The sequence below is a fragment of the Molossus molossus genome, unplaced genomic scaffold, assembly GCF_014108415.1.
Source record: "Molossus molossus isolate mMolMol1 unplaced genomic scaffold, mMolMol1.p scaffold_m16_p_8, whole genome shotgun sequence".
In the NCBI taxonomy this organism is placed as follows: domain Eukaryota; kingdom Metazoa; phylum Chordata; class Mammalia; order Chiroptera; family Molossidae; genus Molossus; species Molossus molossus.
The window spans coordinates 29,464,765-29,484,992 of record NW_023425402.1 but is presented as its reverse complement, the minus strand read 5'-3'; the positions used below and the strand labels follow the sequence as shown (position 1 = coordinate 29,484,992).

The window sequence follows — 20,228 nt, the reverse complement described above, 5'->3', positions numbered from 1 at the left end:
CCACTTTCTTTCCCCTCAAACCATAATGTTTTTGTAAGGAAAAAAACAAACGACCAGTGTCAGAAAAAAACTCACGACGCTTTAATTAATTAATTTATTTTTTGGTATTGACTTTGTGTCCTGGGGCTCAGGGGTGATTCTGTCCACTGCTGGTGGCCACGCCCAGCCCCTGCTTCACTGTTCAGTTTCCTGTTGGAAAGAACCCTTGACGGGTCTCTCAAGGGATCCTGTCAAAGATGGTAAGTAGAGTGTAGGCGGTTTGGTTATTTTGTTTAAAAATGTTTTTCTTTAAATAGCTTAAACTACAAAACAGTTTGGGAAGACATTTGTCTTACACATACAAAACATAGTCACAAAATTGTATTTTATGTAGTGCTTTTTAAAAGTACACTAAATATTGATGCAATAAGTTTGAGGTAAGAAAAAAAGAGAGAAGAGAATCAAATTCTCAGGTACTTATGCCTCTGATCAAAAGCATTAGAGATCCCAAAAAAGAAATCATAAAAAGAAGACTTTTTAGTTGAAATGCATTTGGTAAAATTATTTAGAAATAAATAATGTAAAATAAGGATAGAAATCTTGACTAGTTGGACAAGATCTTAACTTATTTCATCATATTTTTCATACCACTTATGAAAGTGGTACAAAATACCCAGTCTGCCTGCAGAATGTTGGGCTTTGTAATTTTGAATTATTCAAGTGGATTTGGAAATGACAATTTACTTTGTTATAAAAGTCTCCTATACTCATTTTAAAATTTAGCTATCCAATCATCATACTTTCTTGATAAAGAAATTTAGTTGTGTCATGATCTCTTATTGGACTTTTTTGTTTATTAATTATTACAGGGTGCAAGAGATGGAGGTAATGAGACAGAACGCAGCAGGATGAATAAATTAAGAAGGACAAGAAAGAAAGTCACTGAGTCACATATTTGTTCAACTGAAATAGGAGAAATGAATATATCCAACTCAAAAGGTATCTAGTTTAGTTGGTAAGGTGTGAGACTCTTAATCTCAAATATCTTGCTACTATTATCCCTCAAGAATAGGTTGTCAATGACAATCTCTATTTGGTCCACATTTTCTTAATACATTTTCTTTTTTTCCTGTGGAAGAAACAAAAAAAGTAAAATTTATTTCTACATAGGCAATATAAAAGATGACAAATGTAGGCTTATGATGTACCTATAGGAAAACAATCAGCCAAAACATTCAGAATTTAAAGGGGGCAGAATGAGGAGCTATGGTGGGGAAAAGAGAACATAACAGAAGAAACATATAAGGAGAGAAGCACACTTCTTTCTGCAAATGAGTACAAAGATCATTACTGAAGATCTGGGGGGCCACGATAAAGTGTGGAGCAGGTTTTCATACCACATGTTGGAAGTTCAGCCAGACTCGAATGAATCTGGAACAGTGCTGAAGTGAGGAGTTAATGTGGACAACAGACTCGATTCTAGGAACTGGGGTGTTTTCCAAGGCAGGTCAGTAGGAATGGCCAGTGCATGGCAATGATAAAATACAGTCAGACTTTTTATAGATTTTTAAATTATTTTTAAATTCTCTGGAGACAATGCACCCCCTTGTTGCAACCAGGGTGTACTATGCCTGCTGCCTCTTAATTGGTATGTCACATTTCTCTCCATATTATGTTGAATGGCAGTTAAAAACAATGGCAACATGCCTCGCATTTTCCTGTGTTACTACAGAAAGGATCGAAAAACAAATGGTGTGTCACAAATTGGGGAATACGAGCAAACCAGCTGTGGGACCTGGCTCTGCTGAATGTCATCTGCCACGAGATGAGAAGGACTCTCAGGACCAGACAACAGAGGTAAAACCCTTGCCTCTCAAAACATCAGCCAGTGCTCCTGGTGGTGAATCCAACCCAGACTCCAGCTGTACTGGTAAGGACTCAGAGACAAATGGGCCTATGGTTCCAGCCACTAATCCCAAATTTGTATTTCGGTTAGAGATAATATGATATTGGATGAGGAATGCTAGCCTGGGAGTCAGAATACTTAAAAGAATTTATACAGCTATCATTTATAAAGTGCTTTACAGTTTTCTTTACACACGAGACTGCTCGTTTGGAAAATGGAAGGTTGTAATGGATGATCTTTCAAGTCTTTTCTACAAGTGAAATTCTGTTATTCTAAAGTTCTGGCTTATTAATAGTGATAAAGCTGTTTTGGACTATGAGTGTACTAGTTAAAAATCTCCGAGGTCCAAATGATAAAACTAGTTCAAAAGAGGTATTTTTTTTTTCCCCTCATAAGGAAATCCATGATGAAAGGGTTGAATAAGCAAGGTTTGGAAAGTCAGATATATAGCAGGCTGTGAAGTTAGAGGGACAGTAACCACTAGGCAATGCTTACTTCTGACGCTAATTGCATGCTTGGGAGTTCCCCAAGATTAGTTTTAATAATTCACTATAAGGACTCACAGAAATCGCTGAGTATAAAGTGATTATACTCAAGGTATGGTTTATTATAAGGAAATAATACAGATTAAAATCAGCCAAGGGAAGTGACTCATGGGGGAAGTCCAGGAAAGTTCTAAGCATACAGCTTCCACTTGCTTCCTCCCAGTGGGCTCATGGACAACACCATTCTCTTGGCAACAGTGTGTAACAGCATGTCCACAGGGTTGTAACCAGGGATGCTCACTTGAGTCTTGGTGTCCAGACTCAGTTAGGGTTTCACAGCCAATTGGCCATGTGACTGACCTGCGTTTTCAGCCCCACTGGGGAGGTCAAGTTGATACCACATGATTCAATAAAAAATGACATTGCTAAACTTTCTAGTAGGGCCAGAAGTCCCAGGTAAATAAAGACACTCTTTTCAGGCAGGAAATTCTAAGACTTTAGAGATGACTTCCCAGGGGACGAGGGTAAAGGCCAGGGCTCTCCTAGGGCAAGGTGGAATTCTTTACAACACATAGGGTCTAAGGAGGAAGTAGAACCTGGGAGTGAACACTGTCAGGACTCCATATTTATATTACTTTTCTATTTTCACCATAACAAATGACCACAAATAACATCTTGAAAGAACACAGTTCATTATCTCATACTTTTGTATGTCAGCAGTGTGGGTTGGCTCAGCTTGTCTCTCTTTTTTTGGGTTTTGCAAGGTCAACATCAGAGTATTGGACCTCTGAGTTCTTAGCTAGAGACTCCAGGGACCATCCATGTCCAGTTCGTTCAGATTGTTGGGAAATCCAATTCCTTAGAGTTGTAGGAATGAAGTTTCTATTTCTTTTTGGTTCTCAACTTGGGTGGCCCTTAGCTCCTAGAAACCTCTTACTGGTTTTATGTCTCAGAGCTAACAATTCTTAAATCCTTTTCATGTTTGGAATCTCTCTGAATTTTTCTTCTTCCACAAAATAGTATTTTTTCTGGCTACAGCTGGAGAAAGTTCTCTACCTTTAAGGGCCCATCTGGATAATCCATAGCAATATTCCTATTTAAGATTTGTATATAGCATCTGCAAAGTCCCTTTTGCTATGCAGTTTGACATAATCTACAGGTTCCAGAGCTTAGGGTGTGAAAATCTTTGGGAGGTTATTCTGCCTATCACACCATCTGTCATCTCTGCATTCCTCTGTGCTTTTGGTTTCATTAATTTCTCCATGAAGAGCATGAGCATCAGGGATTATCAACATAAGTGCCACAGGGGCCAGGCAAATGATACAAATGAGTGAGGTGGGCTGGTATAAGAAAACAGGGAGTTGTGTTGGCCATGAGAAACTAGAGCAGAGGTTGACAAACTATAGCCCAGGGACCCAATTCAGCTTGCAGGCTGGTTTTTGTAAATAATAGTTATGTATTGTCTATGTCTGATTTGTGCTACAATGGCATAGTTGAGTAGTTGCAACAGATACCACATGGCCTGCACAGTTGCCAATATTTGCTATCTGGTCCTTTACAGATAGTATTTGCCAACCAATGGATTAGAGCATGCATGTCCCATTCTAGGCCACCTCAGAGCTCCAGCCAATGGTTGCTAGGAAGAAATATCCACTAGTGTTCCAAATCCAGCCTTATCAACAGAAACTTGAGCTCAAGATTTTTATATGAAATTTTTTGATAGTGAAGTGTAAACTAACTCAAAAAAATTTTCAAACCTTGGGAAGATTAATACAAAAACATCTGCTGGCCGTATTGGCTCTTCCAAGAACAGTTTCTAATCTTTAGCCAAAAAAGAGATGGAATTTACCATTTCCTAGTCTCAAGTCAAAAAAATCTGAGGAAAGAACTTGTGTCATGAGTTGTCTTTGCACAAATCACCTAAGAGTTTGGGTACCATTATTGATTTAATTTAGTTAATTCAGACATTCCCTCTCTGGCCCACAGCAGGATTAATTTTTTTTTAAGCCCTAAGCACCAAAAAGTTTACAACCGCAAACAAAGCAACTTCATGTATATTTTAAATACAAAATTAAGTATAAAAATCAGCCCGCCAAATAAGTGTAAAGAATTTCAGCATAGTATTTTATTCTCTGTGCTACATACTCTGAATTAATCAAAGAACTTAAAGGCTGATATGCATAGCCCACGGACACACACAACAGTGTGGGGGAGGCCTGGGGTAAGGTGGGAACAGGGTAGAGGGAGGCAATGGGGGAAAGTGGGGGTTAGCTGTAATATTCTCAACAATAAAGGTAAATGTGTAAAAAAAAATAAATAAAAACGAATATATATTTTTTCAACAGAAAAGCTCCCCCTCCCCTGTCCTCATTTCCACATTTTATTGTTTCTGTCCCTGTTTTGTACCAGGTTGTCACGCCACATGGCCAATATTGCTGGGCTAGCTGACAGGGCTGGAGGGCGGGGTACATTCTCACTGGCAGGGTGGCCTTCAGAGTCGCCATGTGGATGAAGGAGGGCTGGCCCTGGGAAGGGAGCAGGGGGGGTTATCCCTGGCCTTCTGTAAGCTGAACAATTACAGAGTACACCCTGACATGCACTTTTTCCTTTCTGAACTGATATTTCTAAAATCCCAAATGCCTACTTCATCTGCCTTTTATGTGATCATGGCTTGCTCTCTACAACTGAAATATGTCCTCATTGTCATTGAACACAGGCCTTCCAGTTGCTACAGAGCTTGGAGGTTTTTTTTTTTTGTATGTATTTTCTGAATTTTTTCTCCCAAAACACTCACAGCAGTAAAACTTCCTCTATAAAGCACATTGATTTAATTTATTAGTCCTCTGAGGGGATGGAAAAGGAGAACACCTCCCAGGAACCACACTTTAAGAAAAACAAATGAGCCCCTGAACCGGCAATTATCTGCCTGCTATTCATCATGGGCATCTGAGAAGGGCTGACCAAAAGGTTTAATTATAACTAACAAGTATGATTTATTTGAAGAAAAGAAATTCAGACAATGATGCGGCAAGATTAGTTACTGCCTTGAAGATGAAATTAGGTTGGATAGGGCTCTCATAGTTGGTGAAAGAATTAAACTTTTAAATGAAAAGTTGATACTTAAGATACATGCCAAAATACGTAATGCCAATTTTTACTTGTTAATTAGACAAGGTCAAATCACACAGCATGTATTGATTGATTGATTGATTAATTGAATAACATACACACTTATTAAAGCCACTGATATGTCTGCACTGCTACCGGTCCTACGCGTGGAGCAGCCAGCACAGCTCAGACCCTGCTCCCTTGGAGCTGCCATGTGAGGAGAAAGACAATACTGTGCCCACGATATGCAGGTGATGATTGGGACTGTGAAGGAAATGAGAACAAGAGGATATGTTGTCATGGACAAAATTGTGTCTCCCCAAAACTATATGTTGAAGTCCAAACCCCTAGTACCTCATAATGTGACTGTATTTGGAGATGGGATTTTAAAAGAGGTAATTCATGTTGAGTGAGTTGTGTAGGGTGGCCCTTAAGTCCAATATGACTGGTGTCCTTATGCGAGAAGAGATTAGGACACACACATACACACACACATAGAAGGAAGACCATGTAATGAAGATAGACATCTATAAGCCAAGAGGAGAAGTCCTCAGAGGAAACCAACCCTTCTGACACCTTGATCTTGAATCTCTACCCTCTAGAACTATAAAAATTTTTTTTCTGTTAAAGCTAGCTGGTCTGTGGTATTTGTTATGGCCACCCTAGCAAACTAATACATGTACTCTCTTTCTAGCCATAGATCCTAAACTAAATCAGTGGACCTGTGCACATTGTGATCCAATCTCATAGAATTAATATTTCTGGTGATTATGTTTTACTCAATTTTTTTTTAATCACCTTTCACCTTAAATATCTCAGCTTTGCATTCAATGGCATGTTTATTGTCTATAGTTCCCTCATTCAATAATACAAAGCTGTATGAGGGCAGGAATATTTCTGCTGCTTCCTAGACTATGTCCAGTATAAATAGTAGTGATAACTTAAAAAAAAAAAATCTATCTTGAGTGGATTGACATTTTTCTTATTTAAAAATAATACATATTTATTGTAGAAACTTTAGAAGATACAGATAAGGTGAAGAACTAAAAGGATTACCTGTAATCTTATTACTGGTGAACAAATAAAATGACCTTATTTCTTTATTAGGAGATGCATACTGGTTTTTTTATGTTGTTAAAATATTTATAGCTTATATATAATTGCTTATGATGTTTATAATAGTGATTATCTGAAATTTTCCATATTTTAAAATGCCTATAAATCTTATTTCTTTAAGGAGAATTATTTAACTTAGGTGGAATATCCAATAATTCAGAACAGGTTGGGAACACAGCAACTGCTACTTTAGCATGAAATACTATAATTGCTGCAGCTTAATTGTTTGTGTTAAATGGGAGGTAGTTATAAACCCTCAGGAGTCTCAGAGTAGCCAAATATATCAGTAACAGGACATTATCTCTAATAAATTTGCATAGGTGGAACCAGTAATTTGTTTTCCTCATGCTTCATGTACTTTAAATCTACTTAATCTATATTTTAAAACTGTCAATCTCTATGCTTATTTTTAAAGCCTAATTATATGTCAAAAAGGATACTCAGGTATCACTTTAAATTATAGCTGCTCAATGTCAGTGATGCGACAAATTGATGGGTGTTCAAATCAGATATAATCATAGTACCATTATTAGACTTACAGCAATTGTGCTCACTTTATGCATTGAAGAAGGACTTATATGGTGTTTACTGGCTTCCAGGAACTGCTAAATAACTTGTCTAGCTGTCATAACAAGCCTATATAGGTTTTAATCGTCATAACAAGCCTACTGGTATACTGTATCAATGAGAAAGCTGAGGCACAGAGAGCACTGGAAAGTTGCTGGGGCAAAGGTAGGATTTAGAGGGAGGCAGATGGGCTCCAGTGTTTGTGCTGAATCCTTACAGTGTACTATGTCTCCGAAAGGTTTGGACAGTAGTTAACATTTATGATGAGTGCTATATGCATGACCCTTCTATTTGTTTTGTATATATTTAGTCTTTTTTGTTGTTTTGTTAATCCTCACACAAGGATTTTTTTCCAGATTTTTAGATAGAGTTTCGGAAGGGAGGAAAGGAGAGAGAGAGAAACCTTGACGATTGGTTGCCTCCTGCACAACCCCGATGGAGGGTTGGGGATTGAACCTGTAACCCAGGTATGTACCCTAGATTGGGAATAGAGACAGAGACCTTTTGGTCTGCAATCTAATGCTAACTACTGAGCCAAACCAGCCAGGGCTATTCAGTCATTTTATAGTGATGAGCCACCCACTGAAAATCAAATGTTCAGACTCTAGTTTCAATTTTGGCAATAAACTGAGAATGTGATTTGGGGGAACCTCATAGTACCTCTCTGGGACTCAAGCTAATGAGTTGATTAGATTAGATTATTTATCTCCAAAATCCCTTCTAATTCTAAAGTTTTAGAATTTGAAGACTATATTAAAAATCTTGAAAATAATATTTTTTTGTTTCTGTTTCTAATTTTAGAGTGATTGTTGATATATGGGAACTTCCTATAGTCATTTTGTCATTTCATCTTTTCTTTTCTGGTTGTTCTGGGTTTGTAATTTTATTTATTTGTTTGTTTGTTTGCTTGTTTTATCCTCACCTGAGAACATTTGTCCATTGTTTGTTCAGATAGAGTGGGAGGGAGAGAGAGGAAGAGGGGGAGAGAGAGAGAGAGACATCGACACGAAAGGGACACATCAAGTGGCAGCCACCCGCACAACCCAACCAAGGCCGGGGACAAACTGCAACCAAGGTATGCGCCCTTAACGGGAACCGAACCCGTGTCTCTCTGGACTGCAGGACGATGCTCTAACTGCTGAGCCAAACTGGCCAGGGCTGGGTTTGTAATTTTAAAATTGAGTACTTAGTCCAGATTTTTCATCTCCTACACTCTTATTTTTGAAAAATATTTTGGTTTACTTATTTACACAAATTGTAAATTTGACAGGAAAATGTAGATGCTATAGATTCAGATGACATTTTAAAGATATAAAGTCCTTTTGGCTAACAGAACAAAACAAAACAAAGAAACATACAGGAACTTTTAATTTAGGTATTATCAGTTAGTTCAAGAAGCTCAAAGTGTTTTCAATGGCAGTCATCTATATACAGATTTATATGATGCCAAGGCTGTCCAACTATGCAAATATATTCTAATTTCCATAAGCAAAGGGATTTCAGTAGGTATTTACATATGATGTTGCTATCTACTTTTGTAAATAATGTTAAGTTTTACCTAGTCCAAGTGATAAACAATCTTTTAGGCTGTTTAGAGTTGGTGTTCTTGGAACTACGGGTAAAGACCAAGTAGGAAAGGTAAGATCTCCAACTCTAAGCCATTGACACGAATACCTGATGCTTTTGTTAATCATCACAATGAATAATGCACTGTTCTCTAGACTCCTTTTGTTTCTCATCTCATGATCTAATGCTTTAAAACGATTCTTTGTTTTACAGACAACACCAGGGACAGTGAACAAATTCCAACAGCACCTCAACTCTCCTCTAGAATGAAGCACATTAAACAAGAGATGGCCAAAAATCGCCTTCAGTTTGTGCGATTTGAAGCAGCAGATCTCCATGGGGTGTCCAGGTCTAAGAGTATCCCTGCACACTTTTTCCAAGTGAGTTTTACAAGCAGAGTTATGACTGAATGTAATTTCATGACCATTAGCAAGCAAATGGTCTTTATTATTCTTTTTTATTTTATTGTAATACATGCACCAAGTTCAGCCGAAAACCAATACTTTATTTTGTTTCTTCCATTGTTCCTCTCCAAACATATTATTACTCCCCAGAGAGCTGAACACATACTTTCAGTTCCCAAACAGCTATTCCTTTATCCAATAGAAATATAAAACTAATTAAGACTGGTAATTTTAGTCCTTCTGCTTTGAATAATTTCTCTCTACAGAATTCTCTTTTCTTTCTTATTGCAATTATGAAGATTATATTTTGTTTGACATGAGAAAATTGCAACAGAAGACCAAGGAGCAAGTATAAAAGGAAAAAAAATAATTAAATAGAAAGAATTCGCTGATAAAAAGCATATTCTTTTAATCTTCTAATTGTGATAAGAAAATACTCTATTGTTGGATGACTTAATGAATATTAAGTTCTTGAAAATAGTGATATCAAGAGATATTGTATTTTTGGATATGCTCTAAGATTTTAAGATTTTTTTTCCAGTTTATATCATGTGTTTATTTTAATGACAGGTTTATTGTGCTACTGAAACATCATTTATTTTTTTTTAATATGTCTTTAGTTTTTAGAGAGAGAGGAAGGGAGAGAGAGATAGAAACATCAATGTGAGAAACATTGATTGGCTGCCTCCTGCATGCCCCTGACTGGGGATCAAGCCTGCAACCAGGGCATGTTCCCTGACCAGGAATAGAACTGGGACCTCTCAGTCCATGGGACGATGCTCACTCCACTGAGTCACACCAGCTGGGCTAGCATAAACATTTTATTGTAACTCATTATACTTCATCTCAATTGGTGTTTATTCTTAACCCTAGTTCTCTAATACATTTCATTACACTTTTCATTACCTAGTTATTACTTTATTCTTATTTAATGATTATATTGCATCTATATATTTTTTAACAAAACAGTTCAAATTTATTTTGGAACTCTTGAAGGTATAAATAAAAATAAGTATTTGCATCACGAATATTTATAATTTAATACTAAATAATTCATTTTGGAAAATTTATCATGAACAGACATTAAAAATAGGTCCATCTGTGCAAACCAATTTAAGCATTGTGTGCTTGTGTGTGTGTGTATGTGTGTGTGTGTGTGTGTGTGTACAATTCTGTATGGGAAATTCATTAAACAAAGAATGGAATCAATAATTTGAATTTGCCAATGGCTTAGAGAAAAGTAATTTTAATCTTCATAAAGTAATTTTAAAACATTTTTTTTTATTTGGGAAAAATAAAGTATCAATTTGAAAATTATTGTTAGACCATGAAAGGCTATAACAGATAATTTAATCCAAGATTTTCATTCATAGATGAGGAGAGTAAGACCCAGGAGACTTATGAAAAGCTTTTAAAAAATAGTGCAGGCAGTTAGTGGTAGAATTGGGACGTCAGTCAGTTTTCCTCACTTTCATTCCCACTGATTTTTTTTTAACTGCAACTTCTGCCTCCAGCTCTGCTTTTATATGTTCTTTTATTGTTAATTGGAGCTGTGTTCTTTCTTATAAAATTGAAGAACAGTAATTTTAAAAAAACAAGCTATCTTCTAAGAACAGAGAAAAAGACTGTTACATAATTGGAAAAGATCAAATGGGAACCTCTGATAATTATGGTATCTTCTTTTCAAGAAAACTCACATGTGCCTGGCACTGTGCTTAATGCCTTACAAACATTAGTTTATTTAAACCACAGAAACTACCCTGGTCGATTTGGCTTAGCAGTTAGAGTGTGGGCCCATGGCCCGAAGGGTCCCAAGTCTGATTCCCCATCAAGGACATGTACCTGGGTTGCAGGCTTGATCCCTGGCCCTAGTTGAGGTCGTGCAGGAGGCAACCGATAGATCTCTCTCTCTCTCTCAACCACTCTCTTCCTCCTTTCCACTCTACTTAAAAATCAATGGAAATATATCCTCAGGAGAGGATTAACAAAAATAAATAAATAAACCACATAACCAACTGATACTGTCTATTCTACTGAAGGATTGGTTTATATTCAAATTATATGGAGATAATATAGATTCTTTCTATATTTGATTTAATCAAAACATGATATATTGATATAGAACAAATAACTTTGGTTATTTCAGAAGGTGACCTTTACTATGGCTCAAGTTTCAGTTATCATAGTTATTTGAGCTATTCTGTAAGAATTTTTATTGAGTCCCTGGTGATTTATATTGCAGTGTGAAGTTGTCCTAATGTTTATATTTATAAACATAATTTAAGATAGCAATTGTCATGAATAAGATCTATGTATATATATTTATATATTTCCCACTACTAATAAAGAGTAGTGTTCATTCTGAATGTTCACTATTCTTTGAGTAAAGAGTAAATGAATAAAGAAAACGACAGTTTTCTAATGCTCAGAAAAATACAAATTAAATAACCTGAAGAACAAAGCGTGACTTTTTCCTATTCTTTAAATTCATGAAGGATAAAATGGTAGCAAGCTGTTCTCTATTGTTCACAACCAAGTGAATGCAAACACAGATTTAAATTGCAGGAGCTCTTGGAAGTCTCATGAATAAAATACATACCCCTCATTTTAGATACAGATTTTCAAACAACAAAAAAAATTGACAAACTAGAGAAATCACATTATTTCTTACAGTGAAAATTTGAATTAAAGGATTTCATACTAAAATACTTTAAAAAGCTCACAATGTGTGTGTGTGTGTAAAGTTTATATATACAAGTCCATAAGTGAGTTGAAAGATTAAGCAGCAAATGAGCAGTGCTAGCTTTAGTCAGCTTTAGCACTCGTAAAAGCAGATTTGGATCAGCCAAGTTAAATGGCGTTTGAAAATATGTGAAGAGATGGTAGAGAGCTAAGGAGGAAGTGGCTCAAGGTCAAAGGCAGAAGAGTGGACTAGCAGATTTCATCTGCTAGCACCTGCACCTCTTTGGTAGCCATGCCCTTGAGCTTTGGAGGTAATATAAGAAACAATCTGGTTTGCAGAATGTCAGTATGTTTTATTAACCTCATAATGCTCACTGACATCATGGGAACCAAACTTTATAGTCAGCTTTTTCTCCACCCATTTATGTAACCTTCAACACATGAAGCCTTGTTGATATTCCTATTGCACAATTTCTAGAAATTGTTTTTTGCATTTGTTTGATTTTTATAACCTCTTTACTTTCCTGTTGTTTGGCACATAGACAGTTACACAATTGACCAAATCCATTGAACCTAAGAGATATATGGCTAGAAAGTACCTTAGCAATCACCTATTCTAACACTTCTGTTTCCCAGACATGGATGCCAAACTACATAGTCCAGCAACTTGCCTAACTTTACACAAACAATTAATGGAAGAGTCAGGACTAGGAGTCACATTTGGTGATACCGCTCCCACCTACTGCATTCTGACTTGAAGGCTACAACATTTTGGAAACAATAACCAAGGAGATACAGGTCCACACTGACGAGAAGGTTTTTGGGATGTCGTGAGACTGTGAAGTAGCTCACTCTTAGTGGGTTATAGAAGTGAAGGAAGAGAGGGACACGGCCGTTAGCAGACCGGGCTTCTCTGGTGTTAGGATGACCATTCTGTGTCCCGTAGGGCTGACTACAATCAGCTCTCTGGGAAGGACTGAGAACTCTTTACTGGAGACTTTTGAGAGTCAGTTAACTACGGGGATTACAACAGGATAAGCCAAAAGAAAGCCTCATCTGAAGTATTAGGAACTATGCCATAAAATAAAAAGAGCTTTAAAACGTACTTTTGGTTTTGATCTTTTAAAATAAGTCCATAAGGCTTTACTTTACGTTTATCATGTGCTATAAAGACATTTTCTTTATCATTACACTTTTATTTATGACTGCTGCTTTCAGATTCAAGGGCACATGAAGCGTATAAGGCTAAAAAAAATCAGTAGTTTATAAAAGTTCCATTGGAATTTTATTTCCAAAAATTAAAATTAATGTTAACTGAGAGATGTTAAACACTTGTTTTTCCCCCTCAGTAGCAAGCCCCAAGTCCTTTTTTTGTTTGTTTTCAAGTTTCAAAACCTAATTGCTCTATCCTTTTAACTTCTTCAGGAAAAAGTGATCTATGGTGTTTTCATGCCCCGAGGTTACCTTGAATTGATACCGAATCCCAAGGACAATGAAATGGATCACATAAGAGCCACATGTTTTAACAGTGATATAGTCCTGATGCCAGAGTTATCAACCTTCCGAGTTCTGCCATGGGCCGAGAGAACAGCAAGAGTGATATGTGACACATTCACTGTGACAGGGGAACCTCTACTGACTTCCCCCAGATACATCGCCAAGAGGCAGCTGAGCCAGCTTCAGGACTCGGGCTTTTCCCTGCTCTCTGCTTTCATCTGTGATTTCTGCATTTTCGGGGTGCCCGAAATGATCAATTCCAAGACCCTATCTTTCCCGGCATCAACCCTGCTGAATAATCACGACCAGCCCTTCATCCAGGAGCTCGTGGATGGTTTGTATCACACTGGAGCCAATGTCGAGAGCTTTTCCTCCTCCACCCGGCCTGGTCAGGTGGAAATCTGTTTTCTGCCCGAATTCGGCATCAGTTCAGCGGACAACGCCTTTACCTTCAGAACGGGTGTCAAAGAAGTGGCCAGGAAATACAATTACATCACCAGCTTTGTCGTGGAGACGGGCTCGTGCAATTCGGGAATTTTGTCTCACAGCCTGTGGGACGTGGGCGGGAGGAAGAACCTGTTCTGCGGCGGGTGTGGCAGCGGGCAGCTGACCCCCGCGGGGAGGCGGTGGCTGGCCGGCCTCCTGAAGCACTCGGCGGCGCTCAGCTGCCTCTCGGCCCCCGCGGCCCGCTGCCGCAGGCGGTTCTCCAAGGAGAAGCCAGCCCAGGAGGAGCGTGTGCCGACCGCGTGGGGCTATAATGATAACAGCTGTGCTTTCAACGTCAAGTGTCACGGTGAGAAGGGCACTCGGATAGAGAACAGACTGGGCTCGGCCACAGCAAATCCTTACCTGGTCCTGGCCGCCACGGTGGCAGCCGGTCTGGATGGACTTCAGAGCGGCGACGGGGGCCTGGTTGGTGGCGAGGACAGCACAGAGCTGTCTCTGTCGAAGCCTTCTGAGATCCCTTTGAAACTGCAAGATGCCCTGGTGGCGCTGGAGGAAGATCAGTGTCTGAGACAGGCTCTAGGAGAAACTTTCATTCGGTATTTTGTTGCCATGAAGAAATATGAGCTGGAAAACGAAGAAACCGATGCTGAGAGAAATAAATTCTTGGAATATTTTATTTAGAATAGACCCCGGAACTGTTCCTTTAGAGATGTGAGTTTTACTGAAGTAGCTGATCTACCAGAAAGAAAAGATTGAACTTTTGTCACGAAGATTACAAATGCGTTTGCTCTTTTATTGGGTCCCCATGGAATATTTGACAGATGCAGTGGTCTGCTGAGAGGATTCTGATAACAAAATAAAGTTGCGGTGGAGCTATAATATGCAAACTGACCATGTCTTATCAGTCGGTCATCATTTCCTCTGTGTATGTTGACCTAGACAGAAATATTCAGGTTTTTTTCCCCCCTCAGGCAACAAATATATTCACAAAATAAAAATATGTTAAAAATTAGAAAGTAAAATTAAAAATTTTTTTTTAATTAAAAAAAATTACTTATAAAAACAGAAATAATTTCAATTATATAGATAGGTTGTGACTGCCCAGGAGACAAACATACTTGCTAATATAATCTCACTAATCAAGACATACTGAGAATCTACTTTGCAAGCATCGTTGTGATATTTCTAAATAAGTTACATAAGTTGCAAAAATATGTCATGATGACAAGTCCACAGAAGTGTTCCCATATGTCCCTTCTCTTTTTACCCTTCTTCATTAGCTCCCCAAAGGCCAAGGAACTTCAAGGCTATAATATCCACGAGGAAAAAATCCACAAGAAATAGAATTCAGGCTGGGAACAATGAGGTCAAATATTTAAAACATATTTTCAAACAATGTCTCATAAGAAGCCCAGTATACAACATACAGGTGGAATGGGTATGTGGGCGTGGGTCAGCTCTGGGTGCTTTGCTCCCTTTTTTGAAACTAGAGATTTCAAAGATACCTCTGGTGCTTTGTGAAGTGTGAGAACAAATGCCTAGATAACTAGGGCTATGTGTGCAGCTTACATTTGTATTTAAATTACTGATTCTGCTGCCCACAGAGGTCGGTTCTCTCCAGAGTATATTTGTTCCAGACCTGAATAAGATAATACTGTAACTATCACTACAGTTTAACATCTTTTGGGAAAAAATCCAAAATCCACTTACCAGCAAATGAAAATCCTATTCTAATGCTTAGGATCAAACAGGAGATTTTGTGTTCAATTAAAACCAACTGTCTTCTCAATTTAGATAGCAAACACACAAGCAGAGGATTAGAATTAGGCTCAGACTCCCCTATTCAACTTTGTAGCAAAGTAGTCCCTCCTTATCTGTAAGATTACATTCCAAGACCCTCTAGTGGATGCCTGAAACTGAGGAGAGTACTGAACCTTATATATACTGTGTTTTTTCCTATACATAGATACATACATTTTCACTTCAAGGAAGCACTTTAGGCTTCTCTTTAGCATATCCAAATTATGGCACCACTACTCTTGTGCTTTGAGGCCAGAATTAAATACAGTAAGGATTACTTGCACACGAGCACTGTGATACTGAGACAGTTGATGTGATAACCCACTTGACTACTGAGTGACCAACAGGTGGACAGCATGTACAGCATGCATGTGATGGACAAAGGGATGATTCACGTCCTGAGTAGGATAGACTGGGACAGTGTGGTATTTCATCACGCTACTCAGAAGGGCATGTAATTTAAAACTTATGAATTGTTGCCTTGGCCATTCTGGCTCAGTTGGTTGAGCATTGTTCTGTGCAATGAAAGGTTGCCAGTTCAATTCCTGGTCAGGGATCAATCTTTCTCTCTCTCCCCTCTTCCTCTCTCTAAAATCAATAAAAATATATTAAAAAAAAAACCCGTATAAATTGTTTATCTCTGGAATTTTCCATTTAATATGTTCAGACTGTGGCTTGGATAAACTGAAACCATAAAAACCAGAACTGCAGATGAGGAGGGACTACTCTACTCAGTAGTTTAAATAGTGACAGTTGATCTACCCTTCACTGATTGCTTTCCTCACTTCTCCTTTGAGCAGAAATGTGTTTGAATACATAACAATGGATTAAGAGGTGAAGAGGGTGGGCAGAACAAAGAAAGGAATCTTCCCTGAGACCTCCAAGAATGAGATTCCCCACATTATATCATAGCAGAGGGGGGAGGGAGGAGTCCCATGGCAGCTTGCTGGTTGTCTGCCAGTGTTCATTCTCCCTTCTCTTCTCAGTGATAACACCTAAATATGTCTGTTAGGCCCACACTATGAAAAATAAAAGGGACATTTCTGAGTTTCTATTGTGGCTGAGTATAGCCATATCATTAGGTTCAGGCCAAAGAAATATAAGTAGAAGTGCTGTATGGTAGGTCTGAGAAATGTCCGTAAAGGACAGATGCTCTGCTCCTGGCCCTTCCCTTCTCTGTCTTCACCCTTCCTGCTGGCTGGGCTCAGGTAAGGTTGCTGGAGCAATGGCCGTGGGGATGGGGGCCACACAAGGTGGAGTCGAGACATGGACATTCTGCTTTGTGGAGCAGAAGACGATTTGCCCACATTCAGATTTTTATCTGAGAGAGAAGCAAACTTCTGTCTCCTTTAAGGAACTGTAATTTGGGGCCTTCATTACCTGTGACAAAACATATATTCTTTCTTACTTGTGTGTGTGTGTGACTGTACGTGTGTATATGTGTATATGTGTGATATGTCTGAGTGTATGTGTGTATGGGGGCAAATCTGAGGAAGTTGGGGAATGAAAGAATAAAGATATAAGTGAAAATTCACTTCCTCAATCTTTTCACCTCTTCAGAGGAGAATCTGAGTTTGGGTGATCCACATGCAAAAAACTGTATTGTCTCATTCCCCAACCAAGCTCTGGAGACTGTTCAAAGTCGTTGGGCCTTTATGAGATGTATCTCATGCTTTGGCTTGGTTTTACCTCAATGGCTCAATGGCGTAAAAGATGTAATTAAAATAACTCTGCTAATCACAGTGTTTGTGTTCTTTATTTTTTTCCTTATACATTTTATTGACATTAAAAAAAACGCCACATTCAGGATGTCCGTGTAAGGAAATGATGGTAATATTATCTTCAGGGCTCAGTGTAGTGAGCCATGTGTTACTGATCAGTTTATAACATTATGTTGGTGTGGTAATCTTCACGGAGATTTCATTTAGGTGTGTGCTGTTGTACATTCTTGTTCTTTAAGGCAAACCAACAGTAAACATTGGCCAAGAGAGTTTAGGGCTAAAGAAAAATTGGGGTAGAGGTAGAAATTCAGTTATTGGCGTCTATATCAGAGGACACTTTCTGCTGATGCTCCTACCTTCTTAGTCTAGCTAAGAGGGCCAGACAGACATTCAGCAGTTTTCATCGGGCACTTTTGTATGCTGAGTCTTCTGCTGAGACTCATTCACTAGAGAAGATAAAGACAAAGAAGATGAGTAGACAATCAAAGAGTAGTAGATCTGTGTATTTTAAGCAGAACAGAAAGAATGATTTTTGTAGCCCTAATGCTGAAAAAAAACCCCACAAAAATCCAACAACAACCTACTTCGAAGGCTGCTTTATGGCTTGAAAAGGATGCTTTATGAATCTCTTTACAGAAATTACTTTCTTATTTTCATTCACTATAATTGTTCTAATCAAAGCTTAGGGGAAAATGTGATTACTGAATTTAGAGTTGGTTATTAAATGAGTATACATGAGAAATGTAAATTAAAAACTATAATATTTTAAGACTAAAAAGTAAAACATTAGTATCATAGTAAGAAGTTTCTATTTTCAAGGACATTTTATGATCTAAAATTTCATTTTACAGTGAGTGTCTGAATAACAATGAACCTTGAAATGATTTGAAGGCAATGCAAGATCTAAAAACCAACTATGAATAAAAATTGAAAGCACACAGAGCAGTCTGAACTTATCAGCATCACACAACAGTCTATTGACATATCTCCAGTCACCTGGATAACAAAACAGACTTACCAATATGTTTGTGATATAGGTATTATCGAACAGTACTTTTAATCTTGGGTTTTCTATTACAGATGTTAGAATTTATATCTCTAAATATTACACATGTATACAGTGTCTGCATCTTTCCTGTTAAAGCTCTTCTCATGTTGCCTATAATTAGTGGTTTACGTTACGGATTTCCTAATTAAGACATGAGTTCCAAGAACAAAAAACACAGATCATATTTATATTTACACCTTATACCTATTCCTATGGCTATATATCTATATCTATTCATATTTATATTCACATATTTATTTAATTCCTTGCAAATGTTCTGGGATTCAATAACTTTAATCAATGGATTGAGCAATCAACCTATATGCTGTAAGCTTAATACAGTTCTATCCTTGTACAGTATAATACTCTTCATATCCCCAGAAATAGGGAGGGGACAGCTGAGAGAATCAATAATTTGTGGTTTGTTATTGGCCCTCAGCTTCTTTGTTTCTAGAAACTCCCAAGTAAACACAATTTGATTAGCATTATGGGGATCATAAAAAAAAAAAAAAACAGAGCAGAGTGAAATGGCCATGATCTTTTGACCATGTGAAACCCTTCAACAGCTTTTCTATGCTTGTGGGATTCCTCTCCTGTTGTCTCCTGCCTCCCAAGGTGGAAGTCAGAAGCTCACCTGTGCACTTTCTCTTGCAGCTGTGGTGTTGCAAAGACTCTGCCAATCAGATGCAATTATTCAACCATCTGGGCCTCCACTCTGGGTAAGCCTGAGGGAGGCGGCAGTGACAAGGGTCCCAGTAGTAGCGATTGTCCTGGGGTGGGACTGGCAGTACTGTGGCCCAGAGGCAGTGGCTCCATAGAGTCTCTATGGAGCAGTCAAGTGTGGCTTCCAAGACTGATTTTATTTATTAGGTTTTATGAATTACCTAATATCTTTTCTAAAAAAGATTTTTTAAATTGATTTTTTTTTTTTTTAGAGAGACAGAAAGGGAGAGGGAGAGAGAGAGAGAGAGATAACTACTGATGTGAGAAGCAACACTGATTGGCTGCCCCCTCCACACCCTCTACTGGGGATGAGCCTGCAGCCTGGACATGTGCCCTGACTGGCAATCCGGCAACCTCTTGGTTCACAGGACATTGCCCTTCCAACTGAGCCATGCTAGCCAGGGCCAGCATCTTTTAATAAATTCATTTTCTACTTAAACTAGCTGGAATTTGCAAAAAGAAGACTGACTGAAAAAGAGTATATAAAAGATAGACAAAGAGTTAGCAACTTTGATAAGGGGAAAGGGGAAGAAAGGCAAGGAGTGCTCCTTAGTCAGAAGAGTGGGAACAATTTAATGTTTATATGATATTTAAATGAAACAGAGGTTTATTAAGCTCCTTGTATAGAGCATACATCATGCCGATGCGTTCTCATTCATTGCCTTATTTGATGCTCCACAATTTCATGAGAATGGCATGCTGTTTATTTTTTAAAGTAAGAGACATAAGACTCAGAAATTAGTGGTGAAACAACAGGAAATCTAATGCAGGTTTCTTCCTCCTTTTGGTCTCACGGTCTCTATGCAACACTCAAAAGCCATTTGCCATACCACTCCAGCTGAGCACAAAACTGAATATGATGCTGCACATTACATTTCAATTTTAAGACTTCTGGGCACTAAAATGCAGGAGGATACTTAAATAATTAGACCGCTCCTATTTTTGCTAATATGCAGTTCCATTTAATGCAGTTTGACTGAGTTTTAGTTAATATGTTTGACTACAAACAAATCTCAGCAAACCAGAGGTGGAATTGTTCAGGTAATAGCTACCTGCCAGCTACTCTAACCAGGCCAGAAAATCTCATCACAAAAGAGTATTGGGCCACAACAGGATTTATTTCACATTTCTCAGAGAAGAATAGTACATCAAGCCTTAAATATTTTATAATTTTTTGAA

General features: G+C 38.1%; 1 protein-coding gene across 4 annotated transcripts in view; it reads left to right on the top strand.

The window, feature by feature from the left end:
• Positions 1-14,644, top strand: part of LGSN (lengsin, lens protein with glutamine synthetase domain) — a 28,249-nt gene extending 13,605 nt beyond the window's left edge. For all 4 annotated transcript variants that reach the window (XM_036248647.1, XM_036248648.1, XM_036248645.1 and 1 more), the window contains 4 exons: positions 849-978; positions 1,712-1,909; positions 8,941-9,107; positions 13,239-14,644. In XM_036248647.1, the coding sequence (XP_036104540.1) occupies positions 849-978; positions 1,712-1,909; positions 8,941-9,107; positions 13,239-14,438 (1,695 nt within the window). In that variant the 3' untranslated portion in view covers positions 14,439-14,644. The remainder of the gene's footprint in view (positions 1-848; positions 979-1,711; positions 1,910-8,940; positions 9,108-13,238) is intronic.
• The last annotated feature ends 5,584 nt before the right edge of the window (positions 14,645-20,228 follow it).